The following is a 21337-nucleotide window of genomic DNA, read 5'->3' on the forward strand; positions in this document are numbered from 1 at the left end:
AACAGAGCCACCACACTAGGCTTCCTCTCACAGTCTCATGCCAGCAGTAGCATAGACACTTGTCTCCTAACAGCTGCCTGTGAGATGGAGCTGGACACCAGCCGCCATGAGCAGAGCAGCATGGCCTATTCCCACCACTACACAGAGGCATCTCCCAGCCACGCAGCACACTGTGAGGTGGATTTAGCGTTTGCTAGTACAGAAAAAAAAAAAAAAAAAAAAAAAAAAAAGGAGGTTTCTGGGCTACACGCTGCTGGATGGAGGCATGGACCCACTGCCTCCCAGAGTCAGCGGTGAGCATGACTCCCAGAGCTGGAGGTGAATTACCTCCGCCATGTTGAAAAGGTGAAATGGGCGGAGTCAGCTGCTGCTTCAGTATTAGCCACTCAGTTTAACAATTTAACATCTCTCCTGGTCAGAGAAGCATTATAGATTCACAATAAGTCAGATTCAGATGGAATAAACCTCTTAACAGGTTACAATGTGTGTAAAAATGTACGTAGGCTTAAAAGAGAGAGAAAAAGGAACATATGCAATTATTTAAAAAAACAGGTAGTTTTAAAAAATAAAGTCTTTAAAGAGAAAGTAAAAATAATATTAAGCCTCTGTGTGATTATTTTATAAAAGGCTGTGGGACTGTGGGTGAGAGATTTGTCCCAACCATGGGCCAGGAGGGACACAGGAAATCTTCTGACTACACTTTGCCACACACCTAGCAATGCCAGTGAATAATCCCTGAAACACCTTGGCTCAGGTTCAGGACTACTGTATGCTATGATATGGTGTTTTTAATGTGCACATGAAGTTTTACATTCTTATAGAAATGTAACAGATTAATGATAGAAAACAAAAACATGAGCATTTTGAAAAGCTGTTAAGTGAATTTTGGCTTAGAATTAGGACAGAATTTCCAGGATGGCCCTTAACATAACTTCTAGTTTGTACCACTTATTTATTCTGAAAATGGTGATCTCAGCAATGATTTATGCAAAGCAGCGCTCTCAGCACTGGTGATTATAAAATTAAAATATTGATCAAGGGGCTGAGGATAGGGCTCTGTGAGTAAGCATGTCTGCTTCACAAACATGACTTTAAACCTCAGAACCCACATCAAAGCTGGGCATAGCCTGTAGTCCCAGTGCTGGGGAGCAAAAACAGGTAGATCCCAGGGGCCCACTTGCAGCCAGCCTAGTCAAAACAGTGAGCTTCAGTTTCACTGAGACCCTGTCTTACGGGGATAAGTTAAAGAGCAATAAAGCAGGGCACCTGATGTCCTCTCTGGCCTCTGCACGTGTGCCCGGACACATGCACACATGCATACACACACAATATCGATTACTTGAAATAAACTGGAAGATGCTCCATATCCTACAGATCAAATATTCAGTCAAAGTTTAATCTTTTAAATAAATGTTTTTGGTTTTTTGAGACAGGGTCTCACCATGTAGCCCTGGCTATCTTTTAACTCACTATATAAACCAGACCTTGGAGGTTGGAGAGCTGGCTCAGAGGTTAAGAGCACTGGCTGCTCTTTCAGAGGTCCTGAGTTCAATTCCCAGCAACCACATGGTGGCTCACAACCATCTGTAGTGAAATCTGGTGCCCTCTTCTGGTGTATAGGCATACATGCAGGCAAAACAGTGTATACACAATAAATAAATAAATCTTAAACAAAACAAAACAGGTCTTGAACTCACAGAGACCTGCCTGCCTCCAGCTCTTGAGTGCTGAGATTAAAGGCGTGTGCCGCCACATCTAGCCAAAGGCTTATTTTTATTTGTTTGTATGTCTGTCTATGTGAGTATATGCCATATGGGCTGGTGCCTGCAAAGGCCAGAAGAAGGCATCAGAAGTCTTGGAGCTGGTAATGACAGGTTAACTGAGCCCTACCTGATGTGTGTGCTGAGAACTAAACTCAGTCTCTGAAGAGCAATATGAGCTCTTTTTTGTTGTTGTTGTTGTTGTTGTTGTTGTTGTTTTCAAGACAAGGTTTCTCTGTATAAGAGCCCTGGCTGTGCTGGAACTTGCTTTGTAGTCCAGGCTGGCCTTGAACTCACAGAGATCCACCTGCCTTTGCCTTCTGATTTCTGGGATCAAAGGTGTGCACCACCCACCAAGCTCATAAGTGCTCTTTTAAAAAAAAAAAAAAAAAAAAAAAAAGCTTATTTTATATTTTTAAATTTTATTTTATGTGTATGAGTGTTTTGTCCAAATCTATGTATGTGCTCCATGTGCTTGCCTGGTGCCTACAGAGATCAGAAGAGGATATCAGGTTCCTTGGAATTGGAGTTAAAGATGACTGTGAACCACCATGTAGGTGTTGGGGACTGAACCTAGGTCCTCTGCAAGAGCAACAAGTAAGTGTTCTTAACCACTGAGCCATATCCCCAGAACCAAGATTTAATTCTTTATGTAAAAATAAAGCATAGATATTTCATTGATGCGCAAATTTTCTTTTGTCTTTGATAAACAGTATATCAAAAGCATTATTTTAAAATGAATTTCCGGGGCTGGAGAGATGACTCAGAGGTTAAGAGCACTGGCTGCTCTTCCAGAGGTCCTGAGTTCAATTCCCAGCACCCATATGGTGGCTTACAACCATCTATAGTGAGATCTGGTGCCCTCTTCTAAATAAATAAATAATTTTTTTTAAAAAATTGAAAATGAATTTCCATATTATTTGTTATCAGTAAATGTTCAGTGTATATACCTATTTTATGGACCCATACACCAGGAGTTGTGTGCAGATTTCTCAAGCTAAAAGGGATTACTGTTTAAGAAATTCTGCTCCAGAGAGACCCCAGGGGAACTGACTGCCTGCCTTTTCCTTCTGCCCCCTGGGTTCTATCTTCAGCCCCAGATGTTATCTACTATTCTATCTACTCTTTTTGTTTTGTTTTGTTTTCAAGAGAGGGTTTCTCTGTGTAGCCTTGGCTGGGCTGGAACTTGCTTCTGTAGACCAAGTTACAGAGATCCGCCTGTCTCTGCCTCCTGAGTGCTGGGATTAAAGGCGTGCGCCACCACCGCCTGGTTCGACTTTTTAAATGTATTTATTTTATGTTTATGAACGTTTTTCCTGCATGTCTATCTGTACCATGTGTGTGCAATGCCTGTGGAAGCCAGAAGGGGGTGTCAGGTCCCTGGAACTGGAGGAAAGGATGGTTGTGAAGACACTAGGTGGATGCTGGGAATTGAAAATGGCGCCTCTGAAGAGAACAACAGGTGCCCCTAACTACTGAGCCGTCTGTCCAGCCCCCAAATCTGTGGGTTCTGACACCACTTCCTCTCTAACATCCAGCAGCTCACAGCTTGTCCCTTCTGCTCTGCACCTCTTACTTTGACCAACAACAACTTCCGGCCTCTCCTGGGAGCCCAGATGGTCCTTCCCCATCTTCTCTCCTTCAGCACACTCACTTTCCTGTCTCTCTGATCTCACTTTCCTGTTCTTCCCCAGGACTTGCTGCTCACCATACTCTTGCCATGGAAGCCTAAAGATGCTATTTGTTGTTTTTCAAGACAGGATTTCTTTGTGTAGCTCTGGCTGTTTTAGGACTTGCTTTGTAGACCAGGCTGGCCTTGAACTCACAGAGATCTGCCTTCCTCTGCCTCCCAAGTGCTGAGATTAAAGGCATGCACCACTACCGCCCAGCTAAAGATGCTATTTTTAATTTTAACTCTTTCTGTACTGGGGGTGGAAACCAGGGTATTGCATGTGCTAGGCAAGTATTCTACCACCAAGCCACACCCCAGCACATTTATTACTATTATCATTATTATTACTACTACTACTAGTAGTAGTTTTTCAAGACAGGATTTCTCTATGTAGCCCTGGCTGTCCTGGAACTTACTCTGTAGACCAGGCTGGCCTCAAATTCACAGAGATCCTTCTGCCTCTGCATCCAAGTGCGGGGAATAAAGGCATACACCACCATTGGCTAAAAATACATTTTTAATTAAAGTAGAATTACATTCCCATTCGTTCCTCCCTTCAGGCCCTCCCAAGACCTCCAGTCTCAAATTGACAGCCTCTTTGTCTTTGATTATTATTGTTACATTCATACATATACATACATATATATGTATGCACAAATATACAAATATAACATGCTGAGTCTGCCGTCCAGTGAGCCTCATGGTCCCAGAATCCCTTGTAGTTATATTCAAAATGTTAGGCATGGGTGGGCAAAGGCATTTTTCGGAGGTAGGGCTCAGAGAGGTTCTAGCAGGTTCTTTTTGTTTGTATTACTTTTTCTTTTTTATATTTTCTTCATACATACATACATATATTATACATTGAACATATTTCCTCCAGAATGCCCCCACTCTCCCTTTTCTCGCTTTGTGTCTATTTTTAAGTCCCCATGGGATAGCCTTGAATATATATATGATCCTCCTGCCACAGCCTCCTTAGTGCTGGCAACACTTAGACAGAGGCAGGTGGATCTCTGAGTTCAAGGCCAGCCTGGTCTACAGAGCAAGTTCCAGGACAGCCAGGGCTACACAGAGAAACCCTGTCTTGAAAAACCAAACCAACAAACCCGAAGCCACCACACCTGTGTCTAGCATGTTCTTAAATAGACCTCTGACCCTGGAGAGTAAAGACCCCTAATTGTAAGGTCCCCCAGGCTCTTATCCTCTCTGGACCTACTTCACACCCATGTTCTAAGAAGCAGAACTTTATCTCCACCCTCCAACCTCACCCTGGGCCACATTCTCCTGACTGGAGCCCCAGGGACTCCCAGGCAGGCAGAGCCTACTCACTTGTGAAGAGGGACAAGGAAGGGGAGTCGATGATGGTGAACTTGGCTCCAGGGTCATTCCGTCTCCACTAGAATTAGAGGAAGGGCACAGATGTTGGAGAACGTTCAAGAGATATGGGGAAGGGAATGCTGGGAAAGGCGGGGTGGGGGGCTGGAGGGGTGGAGGGGAGTGGGATGAAGCAGTCACTCACCGCAACCTCCACGTGGTCGGTACCCTCACCATTCTGCTTGTGCAGAACCTCAAAGTAGTACCTGAGGGAGGCCGACAAGCTGGCAGAAGGAGACAGGAAACGGGGTTCTCCTCAGCTGGTCCCCTCGGTCCACATCTCCCACCCAAAAGCTCCCTGGTGCTCCTTTCTCTTCCCAAGAGCTTGCCATCTAACTATCCCCACCTACCCCTGACAGCTGACCTCGGCTTTCTTTCTGCAAGGGCCAGATTAAGTGGTTCACAAGTCAGTTGGGGGACCCAGTGACACAGCACTCAGAGTTAGGCCTTAGTGAGCAGTTGCTGCACGCCAGGACCATCCTCTGCTTTGACGGACACTCCTTGGCTGTAAGGAGGAGGCACCATACTCTTTGGTAATTTGCCCAACGTCACCCAGGTAGTAAAGCAGTGGAGTTGTAATTTGGACCAGGCAGCCTTGCTTTAGGGTCCGTGCCAACCACTGAGAGGACTCAGAATGCTCACACTAGTGCTGGCCCGCAGCAAGGGCTCCTCGAAAACTAGGTCTGCTCAAGGCAACTTCCAGCCAGCATATGGCCTCGCCTGTGACTGTGTCAGCCACCAGGTGGCGGGCTGAGGCTGGACTAAGTTCACAGCCCAACTGTTAAGGCCATTCCCGCTGCTGCTGCGGGCTGGAAAAGGTTTGATTTCTCCAGGATCACCTCAAAGTCACTCTTCCAGTTCCCTGTAGGGACCCTCTCAAACCCCAGAGTAACCCCTAGTGGTTACTAGGCAGTCGTTATGTGTGAGAGCATTTCTAGGTCTGGAGAAAACGGGAAGGCAAGAACGGGTAAAAAGGAGACCTGTTTTCTACTCTTGGGTGTCACTCAATATCTGTGTGGCCTGCCGTCAGTCACAAAGCTTCCCTGGGCCTCAGTGGCCCCATCTAAAATGACAAAGGAGGCTGGAGCTTAGAAGTTAAGACTGAGCACTGGTTTTGCCGAGGACCAGGGTTTGGTTCCCAGCATCCACAGGGCAGCTTCCAACCACATGTAAAACCAGTCCCAGAGGACCCAATAATCCTTCTGTCCTCTGAGGGTACCAGACCCACACATGGCACACCCATACACGTGTAGGCAAAACACACTCACTAAAAAAAAAAAAAAAGAAAGAAAAAGAGCCGGGCAGTGGTGGCGCACACCTTTACTCCCAGCACTCGGGAGGCAGAGGCAGATGGAGCTCTGTGAGTTCGAGGCCAGCCTGGGCTACCAAGTGAGTTCCAGGAAAAGGCACAAAGCTACACAGAGCAACCCTGTCTCGGAAAAAAAACAAAAAAGAAAAAACAAATTCATTCACTAAAAAATAAAAATAAAATGAAGGGCAGGGCAGATGGCTTCTGTTTAGGCAGACCATGTGGACGGGCGCTCAGGCACAGTAACCCTGAGCAGCAAGCTGGTGGAGATGGTGAGGAGGGGCCCTCCCAGCTCTCTCATACTGACAGGCCTGGTACAGAAGGGGCTCACAAGAGTATGGGTGGTAACCCTCCCCACTCACCTCACTGGCTTGGAAATTTGACTCTGAAATTTCCCAAACTCTCCGGGGGCTGTCCATTCCTTTCCTGTCTAGAAGTGTGGGGTGAGGGGAGGGAAGGAGGGAGAGGGAAGGAGAGAAGATAGGGGAAGAAAGGGAGAGGAGGGGTGAGAGAGAGAGAAGACGGAGTTAGGGAGGGTGGCTGGCCAACACACGCTGCCCCCACTGGTGGAAGGGAGCCTTCCCACAGGCAATCAGCCCAGCATCAATCTTCAGCATGGGGCTAAGGGACAGTGGGCCCCAAAAGACGTGTGTGGCTGGGCCCCCACTCTGCCCACATCTCGCATGCCCTCTGCAGAATAGGGCAGAGCTGAGGGGCAGCGTGTGCGGTTTCTGTCTCTTCTTCACATCAGCGATGCTAATGGTCAAAGAGGCTCCCAATGGTCTCCTATAGCACATGACTGACTGCCTCCAGGGGCCAAGCTGACCCTACCTTGCCCACACTGGCCAGCAGCTGAAGGCCTGAGACCTGGTCATCACGACTCAGCCAGAATTCGGCGTTGTCATCTGCAGCGATGGCAAACTGGATCTTCCCTGGGCAACGGCAGAGTATCTGGGTCAAGGAGGGCCTTGGCACCAGGGCTGAAAGTCTACATTATGCCTGGGCATTAATTCCCTTCACTTATAGTGCCTTACTGCCTCCCACCTTTACATGGGGGATGGGGAACCTCTACATTCTGGGGTAGCAATATGAAGCCCTCTCCCTTGATGATGGGCTAACAGGGGCTCACTGCAGGTGTATTTCCTAGTTCGGGCGTGTTTCCAGGACCTCCCTGAAGAACTCAAGAGCAGGAAGAAGGATGAGGCTTTGGGGCTGCCTCACCATCGGTAAAAGGGTGCAGGTAGCCAAATATGCGGAGACCATAGTTGGTCCACTTGGGGGACACAGCCAGCTTCCTCAGGGTTGTACGGATCTATGTCGAGAAAGATGAACTGTTGTTACTCAGAATCAGGAAGAAGAATTTTGGGTTTTTTTGTTTTTTGTTTTTTGTTTTTCGAGACAGGGTTTCTCTGTGTAGCTTTGTGCCTTTCCTGGAACTCACTCTGTAGACCAGGCTAGCCTCAAACTCACAGAGATCCGCCTGCCTCTGCCTCCCGAGTGCTGGGATTAAAGGCGTGCACCACCACCGCCCAGCAGGAAGAAGAATTTAAGGAATTTGAGTTTGAGCCTCTCAGGGCTGGTGGGAAGACCAGGAGGGGAACAGGAGATAAGAGACTAGGGGTGTGGCGTGGTGTGTGGCATTCAAGTGTCAGGTCCCACTCAGCTCTTGGTCCAGGCGACCCTGCATGATGCACAACTTGAACATCTGTACAGGCTGGCCCTGGATAAATACCAAGAGAGCCTAAACAGAAACGCTATAGAACGGCAGGTGGCGAGAGGCTTAGGAAGGAGAAGACAAGAAAGATACTCTCAAGAGAGGAAGAGGGGGCGGGGCCCGAGAGAACAGGGGAATGATATAGACTGTAATGGACTGAGAAGGGGCCGGGAAGGAGGCATGGGGAGGATGAGATGGAGGAGACACAGATGATCTGGGGATGGTGAGCAGACACCCCCACAGGCACTTACATGGGGGTACAGCGGGAAGTGCAGGTTCCTCCTGAGCTGTTGGATGGAGCTGCCACACCAGTCTTCAAACACATGCAGGTTGGCATGGCCCCGGAACTGTGCGGAGCAGAGAAGGGACAGTGAGTGAGCCGAGCAGCCTGTACTCTGCCCTGCGAGGGGAGTTCCAGGGCAGAGCAAGCAGATGGGCAGTGCTTCTTGCATAGTCTATGGAAGGCTGGGCTCCCAGCCTGTGTGGGGTGCTACTGGGAGATGGTGGAAACTTTAGGAGGTGGAGACATTGCAGGGGACAATTAGGTCACTGGGATGTGCCCCTGAAGGGGATATTGGGATCCCAGCTACTTTCTGTCTTATTTGATTTTCTAGTCCTTTGCCACCATGATGTACTAAGTGCCAGAAGCCCAAAGCAGCTGGGCCAAGCGAGCCTAGGATTAAACCTCTGGAACCGTGAGCCAAAGCGATCCTTTCCTCTTTGTGAGTTGGGTATCTCAGGCACGTGTGTCCCGAGGGAAAGCTACCACCAGCCCCGTGGCCTGACTCTAAGGATGGGGTCATATATGCACACATGCCTACACATACACACAACACACTCCTCATTCCTTCCAGGCAGGAAGGGAGCTGCCTTGTATCCCGCAGGCGCGGGAGAGGGGCATAACAGCCGTGGCAAAATGGCAGAGGTGGCAGGGGGAAGTAGGAGGGCCTTGGCTAGGTTCCAGCCAAGGGCTTGCCCACCACGCCTCCCCTGCTCCTCATGGAAGGCCCTGCAGCATTCTGCCTGTCAGGAAGTCTTATCTACACAGTGGTCTTCACACTCTGGCTGGGGGAAGCAACTGAGGAAGACTATGGAGGTCTCTGCCTCCCCCCCCCCCCCCAGGCTGTGCAGCACCAGGGGCCTCCTGCAGCCCACAGGCTCTTGGCAGCACTACATTGGCAGAAGCAGAAGTGTCTGCCCTTTCTCTGTCCCTCTCTGCTGTGGCATCGGAGGGGGGCAGGCCTAGGCCTGGAGCAGAGGCTCTCGCAGAAGGCAGCCACACTCCAGGCGAGTGGAGGGACCCTGTTTAGGAAGGGAAGAGAAGCGGGGATATGGTCCCAGCTGACCCACAGTTCCACATTACTCCCATCCAGTTCCTTTCACAGCCGTTTACCAGAGCTGAGCACACTCCACGTGGTGCCCCATCCACACACACAAACAGGTCCTGCCCTGCTCCCTACCCCCAACTGGAGCTTGTCAGATCCAAAATCTGAGTCACTCTTAAGAAAAAAGTGGGCAGGAGTGGTTGGAAGAGGCACCCAGACTGAAGGACTCCTTCTGGGTCCTCTGTGCAGTGATGCAGGATGGGGTGTTGGGAGGATGGCTCAGTTAATATAGTGCTTTCCACACAGGCACAAGGGCCTGAGCTCCATCCCCAGAAGTCACTGGAATTCTAACACAGGCAGGGGAGAGACAGGAGGCCCCCTAGAGCTCTCTGGCCAGGCCAGTCCTAAATGGGCGAGCCCCAGGCCAATGAGATCTTATCTCAAAACTCAAGGTGGTTGACACCAGAGGTTGTCAGGCACCAGCACACATGTACACCCCCACACACACACAATCCTTTTTTGAAAGGGGTGTAGGCACGGGGGAAGTGCTCTACAGGCATGCTGAGGGTCTAAGTCAGGCTGCAATGACAGGCTAGGCTTCACGGACACTGTCCCACTCTGGACCCTGAAGACAGAGCCCAGCTTGTCACTCTCTAACCCTTAAGTGCATTAGCTGGGTCAGCACTTGGTATGGAGGACCTTGGGAAGTAGCCATCACTCACTGGAATGCAAGTGGGGGGCTGGGGGGGGTGAGAAAATGTGTGGGCTGGTAGGTGGGAGGCGGGTTGCGACTTCGAGGAAGAGAAGAATGGGGGCATTATGCTGCTTGAGGAAATTCCTCAAGTCCAGCTGAAAAGATTCAGTTGTCTCCTCCAAGTGGTCTGCCTCTTGGCCCTCCCCAGGAGACCTCCAGGTCAGAGAGCTCTGGTCCCCGGAAGAGCAGGGGACTAGAGGGTGAACACAGCCACCACGGAGGTGTTCCTGTGAAGCCTGGAGCTAGGACGCCAACCTCAGCATGAGAATGGGCTTGGCAGGAAAGCAGCTTTGGCCTGAGGGCAGGTAGACACCACCCCCTCACAGCTTCTCCCCAGGCTATCTAGCTTGGCCATGGCAGCCTGAGGTGCTATGGAGAGCCAGCAGGGCAGACCAACAGTGAATGAGAGAATTAACCCTTTCTTTGGGGTAGACCTCACCCAGCATTTGGCTGAGTCTCAGACCTTTGTCCCCAACCTCTGGCTGTGGGGGTGTCTTGGAGACCTGCAGACACTGTCTTCCTCCCCAGACCCAGATTGACAACTACACCAGAATTTGTGTTACTCCATTTTAGGGACTTTGTTGTTTTTTCTTTTTTTTTAGCTGAGGACCGAACCCAGGGCCTTGTGCTTGCTAGGCAAGCGCTCTACCACTGAGCTAAATCCCCAACCCCATTTTAGGGACTTTGAACTAGCAAGGATGTGGCACTCTGGCACACCAGCCTCGGCTGCGGCCCCTCTCCCTTTCTAGCATAGGCAGAAGGCCAGGAAGGGGAGAGCTTCCTCCAAGCTTTAGTTGGGATGGTCTGGAACCTGCAGTTAGCTGTAGTGGAAAATGTACCTACTGGATTGTCTTTTAGAAGGGAGGATATCGGGGCTCAGGAAGTGACTCTCTGAGAACACACAGCAATTACCCTGTGGAGATGGAGGGGCAAAGGGAGTATTTAATAGAGTAAGGCCTGCCCCACTGCCAGCCCTTCCAACACCCCACCTCTGTCGGCCTCACAGCATGACAGTGTCTCTCCTGCACTGAGTCCCCTTATGGCCTTCAGGACTGTTCTGAAGCAGCTCAGCTGGTGTGACAGAGCAAGTCACTCTGTGGCTGAAACCCTGAGGTGGCTGCAGAATAAAACCTCACTGTGATCTTTACGACTGACCTGCCTGCCCAGCCCTCACCACACACCACACCCTCCCTGCCCTACCTACCCACATCTAACTTCCAGCCTTTGCCCAAAACCATCCAACTCTCGACTTCCCACGCTTTCCCAAATATTGGTTCCTGATCAAGCCCTGTTTTTATTTCCCTACATGGCAGGCTCCTATTTATTCTTCAAAAGTTTTCTCAGACACTTGTGAGGCCCTCTGTGTCTGCCCTGGGAAGAGCTAAGAGCTCCTTCCCCTGTGTCCCCGCGAATCTGAATTATCTGAATGAACAGATGCTTGTAGAAGCTGAATTCAGAGCAATACATTCTGCCCGAGTGCTTCCTACCGGTGAATGCGAAAGATTAAGGAGGGTGGAGTGCAGCTCAGTGTACAGCACTTCCCTGGGGAGAAGACGGAGGGGGAGGGAGAGAGAGGGAGACAGACAGACAGACAGACAGACAGACACACACACACACACACACACACACACACACACACACACACACACACACACACAGAGCTCAAATCAAAGACCAAGACTTGAGAAGTGTAAAATGGTGTCACCTGTGTCTGGAGCTGTTGCAGAGGGACAGAGGGACAGTTTATACAGTGCTGCAGACTGAACCCAGGAGCTCTGTCCATGCTAGGCAAGTACTCTATCAACCAATCTATATCCCCAGCCCTGGTTTCCTTATTTATTTATTTAGTGGCACTATGAATTGTATCTAAGGCCTCACAAATTTCAAGCAAATGCTCTACCACTGAGTGACTGAGTCAGAAAGTCCTGATGACGCACAACTCTATTCATATACCGAAAGCTACTGGATTGCACACTGTGAGTGACTTGTAAGGAACATGAACTAGATCTCAATGACATTTCTGTTGTTCGGTTTTGTTTTTGAGACGAGGGCTCAACATGTAGCCTAGGCTATTCTCAAACCCAGAGCAATCCACCTGCAGTGACAAGGGCCAGGGAGATGCTTTAGTGGTAAAGTGCTTGCCCCACAATCCAACACCCTGAGCTCCATCTTCAACCACATAAAAAGCTGGGTGCGGTGGACCAAGTCTGCAATCCCAGCAGTCCTACTGTGAGATGGGAGAATCGCCCAGAGCTAGCCTAGAACACACTGTGCAGCAGAAACAAGAGACCCTGCCTCTATAAGGTGGAAGGTGAGAACTGATTCCTGAAAGTTGTCTTCTGCCCCCGCCGACCCCCCTCCCCCAGAAATAGTAACAAGCTGAGTGCGGTGATACAAGCCTACAACCCTGAGGAATCGCCGTGGGTTCTAGGTTATCTTGAGCTAATATATAAGCTCTAAGCGGCTTTAGGCTTCATGTCTCAAAAACCGAAAACAAAGGAACAGGGGAAAAAAAAAAAGACAAAAAATCCTGAATCAATGTGTGGGGCTCTGGATTAAGTCCTGGAAACAAAAATACATCAAAAACCTTGAGTCTATGGCCCAGGCCTATCCACAGGCGAGAAGCATCGCCTACCGAAGTTGTATAGTAACATGAACACTGTGACTTGCTTAGGTCAGCCATGTTCACCAAGCTTCTCGCTTGTAATTATTTTTGTTTTGGGGGTAGACCAGGTAGACAGAGTGTACCAACAGACCTGCACACCGACCAACAGATGAACTGGCTGGCACTGGAGTTTGCTAGCGGACATGGAAGTTTTAAGACAGCTACTCCATGCACCCAGCTGTCCAATCCGCTTAGTCCTCTCTCACACCAAGGACAGCAGCTAAGGCTGCTGCCTCTTCAAATGACTCTGGCCTCAGAGCAGACAGGCAAAGCCTGAGATCGGGAAACAAAGAAATGTCTCGACTTTTAGTCCTTGTTCACTTAGGACAAGGCTCTCCACTAACTCTGCAACTTCTCGGACACACTGACTACAAAGGGGTGAGTACCCTAATCTGAGAGCCACTGAGCTGGGCACACAGAAGTCCCCATAATGGGAGGGACAGGAAGCTGGGCTGGAGTGGATGCTACTCATCTCCTTGGGAAATCAAAGATTCCCTAAAGGTCTATAGAGATTGAGGATTTTAAATCTTTTAATGTTTAAAGATGAAATCCATGGAATTCAGTCATTTTACCACTAAAAGGTCACACAAATGTACTAAGATACCAATTATTTCTTTAAAAAGGTCAATCCTGGCCAGGTGTGGTGGCACATGCCATTAAACGCAGTGCTCGGTAGACAGAGCCTGGCTCTGTGAGTTCCAGGCCAGCTAAGACCTCTTTTTCTCAAAAAAAAAAAAAAAAAAAAAAGTCAATTCCAGGACAGATATGGTGATGGCACATGCCTATAATCTCAGCATTCAGGAAGCTGTGGCTGGAGGGTCATAAATTTCAGGCTAGCCTGAGAGACCCTATCCCCAAAATGAGAGAGAGAGAGAGAGAGAGAGAGAGAGAGAGAGAGAGAGAGAGAGAGAGAGAGAGAACGAACACAAATGAGAACATGGCTAAAGGTGGAGGCACACGCCTGTAATCCTAGCACTTGGGAGGTGAAGGCACAGGATTAGGAGGAGTTCAAAGTCATTCTCAACTATACAGTGAGTTCAAAGCCAGCCTTGTCTCAAAAATAAACAAGTCGGGGATGGTGGCACACACCTTTAGTCCCAGCACTCGGGAGGCAGAGGCTGATGGATTTCTATGAGTTCAAGGCCAGCCTGGTCTACAGAGTGAGTTCCAAGACAGCCAGAGTTGTTACACAGAGAAACCCTGTCTCAAAAAAAAAAAAAAAAAAAAAAGACAGAAAAGAAAAATGAACCAAGCTGCCCTTAGAGAGAAGGCTAGATCACCAGGACCAACCGATCTTTAAAGCAAGACTCAGCATACTATCTCCACTGCCTGATGATGTCACCTAGAACAACTATGCCAGCACTGTAATCCATCCTCACTTTGGGCTTTAAAAAGAGGCAGTCTCATAGAGCAGAGGAGCTAACACTGTCTCTTTTTCTCTTGCCCTTGAGTGGGTGGGTTGTAAACAAAACCACCCAAGCTGCAAGATCTATCTGTAATAGGAACAATAAAGACAATAGACCGGCCCACACCGCACAGCTAAGAGAAGTAGTCTCTACCACAGGCTCCAAGAGGGAGACCCTGGGTTCTAAACACACTGTAAAATATGATTCCCCAAAGCACTGCGCTATTCCACAGTTCTGATACAAGCATGTACTCAAGGTAACTTGTACATGCTCACCAAAAAAAAGAAAAGAAAGAAAATACTATCAATGCCTATTAGTAAATAGCATCATGATGGCTGGGATTTTGTAAAGAGACAGGCTGCTTCTTTTCTGTGCAGGCTCAAGTGATTGCTCGGCTGTGCCAGTACACCTGGTTGTGATTTTTGGTCCCATAATAACTGCTTTCTGAAGCAGATTCCTAATGCATGTTCCTTTAGAACATTGGTAGTTCAGAATATTAACAGGCACTCACGGAAAAGGTAATTCAGGGGCAAATAAATTTGGGACATGCTGAGCTAAACCAGGCTAAACAGATTTCCCCAGGACTTCTCAGAATCTTTCATATGCTAATGTGAATTTCCAAGAACAGTTGTCCTGCAAAGTGGGTTTTTAGTTTGTTTGGTTTTTTTTTTTTTTAAAGTTTATTTAACAATGAATTCCTTTCTTCCTGGAATATCTTATAGAACTTCATGGTTTGAGAGAGCACTCCTGGGGAAGTTGTTATCTTTAAGACTTGGGATTGGCAAGGCCGTGAAAGTCATGTAACTTCCCCAGATACTGCTTTCCCACCTATAAAATAAGCATAATAACTGTTACTGTTTGGATCTACAACGCCCCTGAAATGCCCACAGGGTGCAGTGTTATTGTGGATAGGTGGAAACTTTAAGAGATAGAGCCTAAAGGAAACAGGTCCTGCTGTTGGAGGGGTATTAGGGCCGGCCCCTTCCCCTCTTTATTTATTCCAGGCATCCTGAAGCTAGGATAATCCTCCTCTAGCTCTACCTCGATGTGCTGGGCTACAAAGGCCCAAAGCAACAGGCCCAAAGAACCATGACCGAAAATCCCTGAAACTGTGAGCCAAACTGGAGTCCACTGTGCCAGGCATTTGCTATCGTGACAGAAAGCTGAGTTAACGCAGTGACACTACCTTACAGGAGCAAGATAGCTGTAGTGAGTTGATATGCAGAGCTCGGCACCCACCAGGCCTGCAGCAAATGCTTGTGCTCTCTAATGGAGCAAATGCTTGTGCTCTCTAATGGAGAAAAATCTAATGAGCCTAGAGGGAAACATTTTAGTACAGCAATAATCACAAGAGAGTTTTCTGAGATCTCTGTGTTTCATCGGTTTAAGCTTCTTGAAAGACCAGGATCAGTAGAGTTCCTTACCTCAGAAAGCCATGGGACGGGCTTGTTCCACTTTAGGTAGCTACTGTTCCTACTCCTACTTTGGGAAATTTCTTGGTCCTATCAGAACAAAGAATGAACTTGGTGAGTACATTGCTAAAAATTGGAGATCGGCCGGGCGGTGGTGGCACACGCCTTTAATCCCAGGTACTCGGGAGGCAGAGCCAGGCAGATCTCTGTGAGTTCGAGGCCAGCCTGGACTACCAAGTGAGTTCCAGGAAAAGGCACAAAGCTACACAGAGAAACCCTGTCTCGAAAAACCAAAAAAAAAAAAAAAAAAAAAAAAATTGGAGATAGGACAGCATTCGGGGCTCCTTGAAGATGCTCCTGGGGAAGTAGGGGGTCCTGGGACACAGTCCCTGCTCTGAGGAACCTTGTCAGCATTCAGGGGGCTGGAGAGATGGCTCAGAGGTTAAGAGCACTGGCTATTCTTCCAGAGGTCCTGAGTTCAATTCCCAGCAACCACATGGTGGCTCACAACCATCTGTAATGAAATCTGGTGCCTTCTTCTGGCCTGCAGAAATACATGCAGACAGAACGCTGTATAATAAATAACTTTTTTAAAAAATAGAGAGAGATTCTTTCATTCATTATTTACATCATATCCCCAAGAATATCTCAGGCTTGTCAACATGCACTCCTGAGGTCTGTTTACATCCCTGAATTTCTTCAACCTGCTCCATGAGAAAAAAAAAACTGACCCTGGACCCACTTGGGACAGGAACTGTGACTTCTTATTCTTCCAACACCCCCTACCCCAAGTGCTATCTAGATTTGTCACTGGTCTCAACAAACAGGAGACAAAGACACCCCAAGTCCTCGCTACGATATACATGTCTATAGATTTACTTTGGTCTTGCCTGGATTTGAGGATCCATGTCTGTTTTTGGCTCAACTGTTGCAGGGGTGGGATTCCAAACTGGAATGGCCCTTAGTTTCCCTAATCTACCACCTGATAGCACTATAAGGAAATGTTCCATGACAAACTACACCCTAACTGTTTGCAGGGAAGTGCACTGGTTTACTTTACCACCTCCGGCTATTCATCAGATACAGTCCTGTCTCCAAGATAGATATGCTGGTTAATAGGCAGAAAACGCTCTGTGTGTGTGTGTGTGTGTGTGTGTGTGTGTGTGAGAGAGAGAGAGAGAGAGAGAGAGAGAGAGAGAGAGAGAGAGAGAGAGAGAGAGGGAGAGGGAGAGGGAGAGGGAGAGGGAGAGGGAGAAGGAGAGGGAGAGAGAGAGGGAGAGGAAGAAAGAGAGGGATGAAATATGAAATCCAGAACCTCACATAAGCTAGGCAAAGGCTCTACCTCTAAGCCTAGCTTTTAGGATGTGTTGTCTTGAGATGGGGGCCACATGCCTGAAACAGCTCACAGATAGTTTAGACAATGTTGTAAAAGCAGAAACAAGACAACTAGGCCCACTGAGGCTTTGAGCAATGGTTCTCAACCTGTAGGTCACAATCCCTGGGGATGGAATGACCCTTTCACAAGGGTCACATAGCAGATATCAGACATTCACAATACGATTCGTAAAAGTAGCAAAATTACAGTTATGAAGTAGCAACAAAATAATTTTATGGCTGGGGTCACCACGACATGAGGAACTAACTGTATTAAAGGGTCTCAGCATGAGGAAGGTTGAGGACCACTGGCTTTGAGGGAGGCAAATAGATAGCTGTGATCATCTAGAACTTCTTAGAGGCTAGACTGGGGTTCTCCCAGCTCTCTCCCCTCTGCATATACCACAGAGAAGATTTCCCTTAAGGCCATGGAGCAACTGAGGGTAATTGAAGGTCCGGCTGATCCAGCAGCAGGAGGCTGGAAGGAAGGTTGGACCTGCCGCATACCTTGAGGCTCAGCCTCTGGGGATGATAGAATTGGAGATTTGGATCAACAGCGGGGATGTTCCTGTTGGCCAGGGCCTTGGCCAGTTCTCTCCAGCTGCCGTATCCTAGGAAAGGGAAAGAGAAAAACAAGGTCAACTAAATTCAGGAGCCTGTAAGTCTGTAAGGTTAGGGAGGCAGAGATGAGAGGGAATTGCTTCTCTTCTCCTCACCCCACCTCACAAGGTAGGCATGAAGTGGGCGAGGCAGGGGCAGATGCAAATTTAGCCATAGTCCACAGGGCAGAGAGTGGGAAAGACCTCAGAGAAGAAACTGCCTGGTGAACTCAGCTACTGTCACACACTGTGGGGACCTACTACAGCATGATTCTTACCCAATTGCACAGAGTGAGTGATTTCTCACAAGAGGCCCAGTCAAGAAATGGTGGCAAAGGCCATTTCCAGGGCAGCAGCCAGGGATGGGGAGGGGGTAAAGGGCACACTTCTCTCTGGTCATTAACCATGGGATTGCTGGATAGAACTAGAGTTGAAGGGGGCAGGAAAGAGTGAACCAGGGACTTGGTTTTTGTCAAGCAAACTTACAGGACTAGCTAGCCCTGATCTGATCTGAAGGCTATCTGTGACTCACGGACGTGTGCTCTGGAACAGGTTAGCTCACATGCATCTGAGGAGACCAAAAGACAGACCATGGTGGGAGGGAGGGGACAGGAAACTGCTGATGTGCAAGCAAGCATGCTCACAAACGAAGAGGCAGAGGTGAGGGGCTGCAAGGGGGTGAGGCAGGAAGAGTCAGGGCCCAGGTCAGTCTGTGACTCACTGGAAGCCATGCCTTCTCAACAATGAAGAGATCAGCCGGGCTTCAAATAAGTGAACCTACAACACTGTAGGCCATAAATCAGAGCTGCGAACCATCAGACCAGTTCTTAAGTTCACTCCATCCTCACTCCAGGTCCAAAAAATGGGAAAAACAACAACAACAACAACAAAAGTCCTTAAAGCCAGGCCGGTGCTACCGGTCCACGCCTTTAGTCCCAACACTCAGGAGGCAGAGACAAGTGAATCTCTGAGTTCAAGGCCAGCCTGGTCTACGGAGTGAGTTCCAGGACAGCCAGGGCTACACAGAGAAACCCTGTCTCAGAGGAAAAAAAAAATACAAAATAAAATGGGGACCAAGGCTGATGAAATGACTGCTCTAGAGTCACAGAACGAACAGGAACAAGGCTAAGCTGAGAACCGGAGTGGGCTGCTTCATTAAGATTGCCCTGGTGGGGCTGGGCTGCATCTCGGCTTGGAGTTCATGCAGGCACAACACAGGCACTCTCAGGAGGAGTAGGGTGGATGCACCACTTGGGAAAAAAAACTCCACGTAAAAGGAGTTTGGCAGTCATCCCCCTCCCCCTTGGGAATCAACAGTTGGCAGAAGGCAGAAGTGTCACGGGATCCCTATGTGAGCACCAACAGGGACATAGCTAACTAAATAAAACCAGAATAAACAGCTAAGTGTGGTGGCAGATGCCTAGAACACATCAAAAGTCTAAGGGAACTAAGGCAGGATTAAACCAGCCTGGGATACACAGCAAGACCAAGTCCCAGCAAAACAAAAACAGTCACAGAGTACAAGTAGTGGACCACACAGAAGGTAGACCTCACCTCGTGCCTTAAGTGCTGATGCTTGGAGGGGTGGGCACGGAGTCACAGACTGGAGCATGCCCTGGGGGACTGGACTTTTCTTACGGGGCTTGTGTTGAGAAAGCATCTCAGAGGCGTGGCATCATGTGAGCCTTTAAAGATGCTGGAGTCAGGTCAGAGGCCATCATTCTCAACTTACAGAAGGGGAAAGAGGAGCTTGGAGTTCTGAGCCACGGATATATTTGTCACCCAAGATTAGAGAAGATAGCCCTTCCAAGCCAATGTCTGTCATCATTTACGCTCTCCCGTGGCCACTCTTTAGCAGAGCTTAGAGGAGTCCTGGAGTCAGAGATTTTAGCTATGGATCTGGGCCTTGGGTTACTATCGGGGACTTGGGGGGTCCAGCCCCTCGATAGTCCCCCTCCCAGGGTCCGGGAAGAATCTACAACCAGCTGATAATTAATCTTTGATGAAAAGAAATGAATCTATGTACATGAGACTCCTTAGTTCATACACTTTATTATTCTGTGATAGTTCTCTCTCTGCACAGCTTCTATTCTGCTCTCATGTCTAGCTCCTTTCTTGCCTGATTTCTCTATATTTATCTACTGCCCCCTCTAGGTTCTATCTTAATTCCTTCATCTAGCTCTGTCCCTTCTAGGTTCTCATCTATCTAGTTCTTTCCCCTATCAGCTCCTCTCCCATCTCCTTCTCTCTCATCTGGCTCTTCCTCATCTTGTTCTTCCCCATCTGGCTCTTCCTCATCTTGTTCTTCCCCATCTGGCTCTTCCTCATCTTCCATCTCGTTCCTCTAGTCCTCTCTTCTAGCCCTTCAATCTAGTTCTTCCCCATCTCAGTTTGTTCCTCTCAAGTTCTTACCCATCTAGTTCTTCCATTCTCTTTTCTCTTCTCCCACTTTGTGCCCTGGAAGTCCTGGTATATAAAGGGAGGGTCCGAGCTAAATTGTGTAAAGCTATTACTTAATGTCCACATCTCCCAGGCGGTGTCTCCTTGTGGAATTTACCATAAGTCAGGAGACTTGCATGTGGACTGTTATCATTGTTAGTCCTCGGAAGTTGGGGCCCACCTGGGCGGTGTTTCCTGTAGTCCTTGAAAGTGGCTAAGGGAGATAATTTGATTCCAGAGAAAGCCTTTCCCCGAGGCTGTTCTCCAAATACCTGGAATGTGTATGTTCAGAGGGTGATCAGTCCACACTGTTAGTCCTTCTTAGGGAAAAGTCAATTGGGAAAACTATGAAGGCACACATGATTTTCATAACAGAATACAGCTGATATATAACAAGCCAAGTAACACCAAAAACTCCTTGGGATTTGGCTTCCTCTGGAGGAATTCCCTAATCCCTCTAGGTAGTGACTTTGCCATAACCAGCTGAGTTCTTATGATATATTCCTGTGGCCTGCAGCAGGTTACTACACAGAGATGCAGTCACACTTACAGTTATGAGGACTTCTGGCCTCCAAGGGCACATGAACAGACACATACTTTAAAAAAAAAATCTCAAAAAATGAGCCCCTCACACTGTGTGTGTGTGTGTGTGTGTGTGTGTGTGTGTGTGTGTGTGTGTGTGTGTGTGTCTGTGTGTGTTATGCATCATGGAGACCAGAAGGCACTGGGAATGCCCTTCATTCACTCTATACCTACTCCCTCTGAGGACAGGTCTCTCCATGAACCCGAGGTTCATGTTTTCTTATCTAGACCGAAAGCCAGTAAGCCCCAGCCATGCTCCTTCTCAGTCCCCCTGCACATGTGCAGGGTGTCCAGCTTATTACATGGGTCCTGGGATCTGAACGCTGGTTTCCATGATTGCACAGCAACTGCTCTAAATTACTGAGCCATCTTTCCAGCCCCAACCCCCTTTTTTTAGAGGAGTCCTGTTGGGCGAATTTGGCTACAATGCTCTTGATGTCTCTTCTTTTAATCGAGCATTGACTGGCTGCCTTAATCCACTTATTAGCTCTAAACCCCTGGCTTCCTGGCTGTACTCAGAACTGAACTCAGGTCTATACTAAGTGAAGAACTGTCATTGACACCAGTTCTATTCCTTTTTAACTGAAGACTCTCTCTGTGGCCAAGGATAGTTCTATTGAGGAAAAGACAGGAAACTCAGTAAAATTAAACCTAACCAGGCCCTCACCTGCAGGTCACAGGTATGTCTACACGGTTCTGAGATATGAGATTTGGATGGTCAACAGTGTAGTCTTCGGGCTTTGAGTGACAGGTCCAAGTATACATGCCCCTTCCAGCTGTAACAGCTTGAGTAAGTCACTCTATCTCTTTAACCTTGCTTTCTTCATCAGAACATCCACCAGGCCTTCTCCATCCACCAGGCCTGCTGTGAGCAGTGATTATATGTGTCTGACTCACAAGCTGCTTGATATGAGTCCCCTCCTCCTAACAGTTCCTGAATTAGGGGTTTGGG

At 48.3% G+C, this 21337-nt stretch overlaps 1 protein-coding gene across 1 annotated transcript in view; it reads right to left on the bottom strand.

Moving 5' to 3' along the window:
* The window catches only part of B4galnt3 (beta-1,4-N-acetyl-galactosaminyltransferase 3), a 111933-nt gene that overhangs the window by 19684 nt on the left and 70912 nt on the right, over positions 1 to 21337 (bottom strand). The window contains exons 2-9 of the mRNA XM_052720327.1: positions 17273 to 17376; positions 15404 to 15481; positions 8081 to 8176; positions 7337 to 7427; positions 6947 to 7047; positions 6478 to 6545; positions 4952 to 5030; positions 4762 to 4828 (exon numbers count right to left, since the gene is read on the bottom strand). Coding sequence (XP_052576287.1) covers positions 4762 to 4828; positions 4952 to 5030; positions 6478 to 6545; positions 6947 to 7047; positions 7337 to 7427; positions 8081 to 8176; positions 15404 to 15481; positions 17273 to 17376 — 684 coding nt within the window. The remainder of the gene's footprint in view (positions 1 to 4761; positions 4829 to 4951; positions 5031 to 6477; positions 6546 to 6946; positions 7048 to 7336; positions 7428 to 8080; positions 8177 to 15403; positions 15482 to 17272; positions 17377 to 21337) is intronic.

This window comes from Peromyscus californicus, unplaced genomic scaffold, assembly GCF_007827085.1.
Source record: "Peromyscus californicus insignis strain IS unplaced genomic scaffold, ASM782708v3 Scaffold_6__1_contigs__length_162567912, whole genome shotgun sequence".
Taxonomy (NCBI): domain Eukaryota; kingdom Metazoa; phylum Chordata; class Mammalia; order Rodentia; family Cricetidae; genus Peromyscus; species Peromyscus californicus.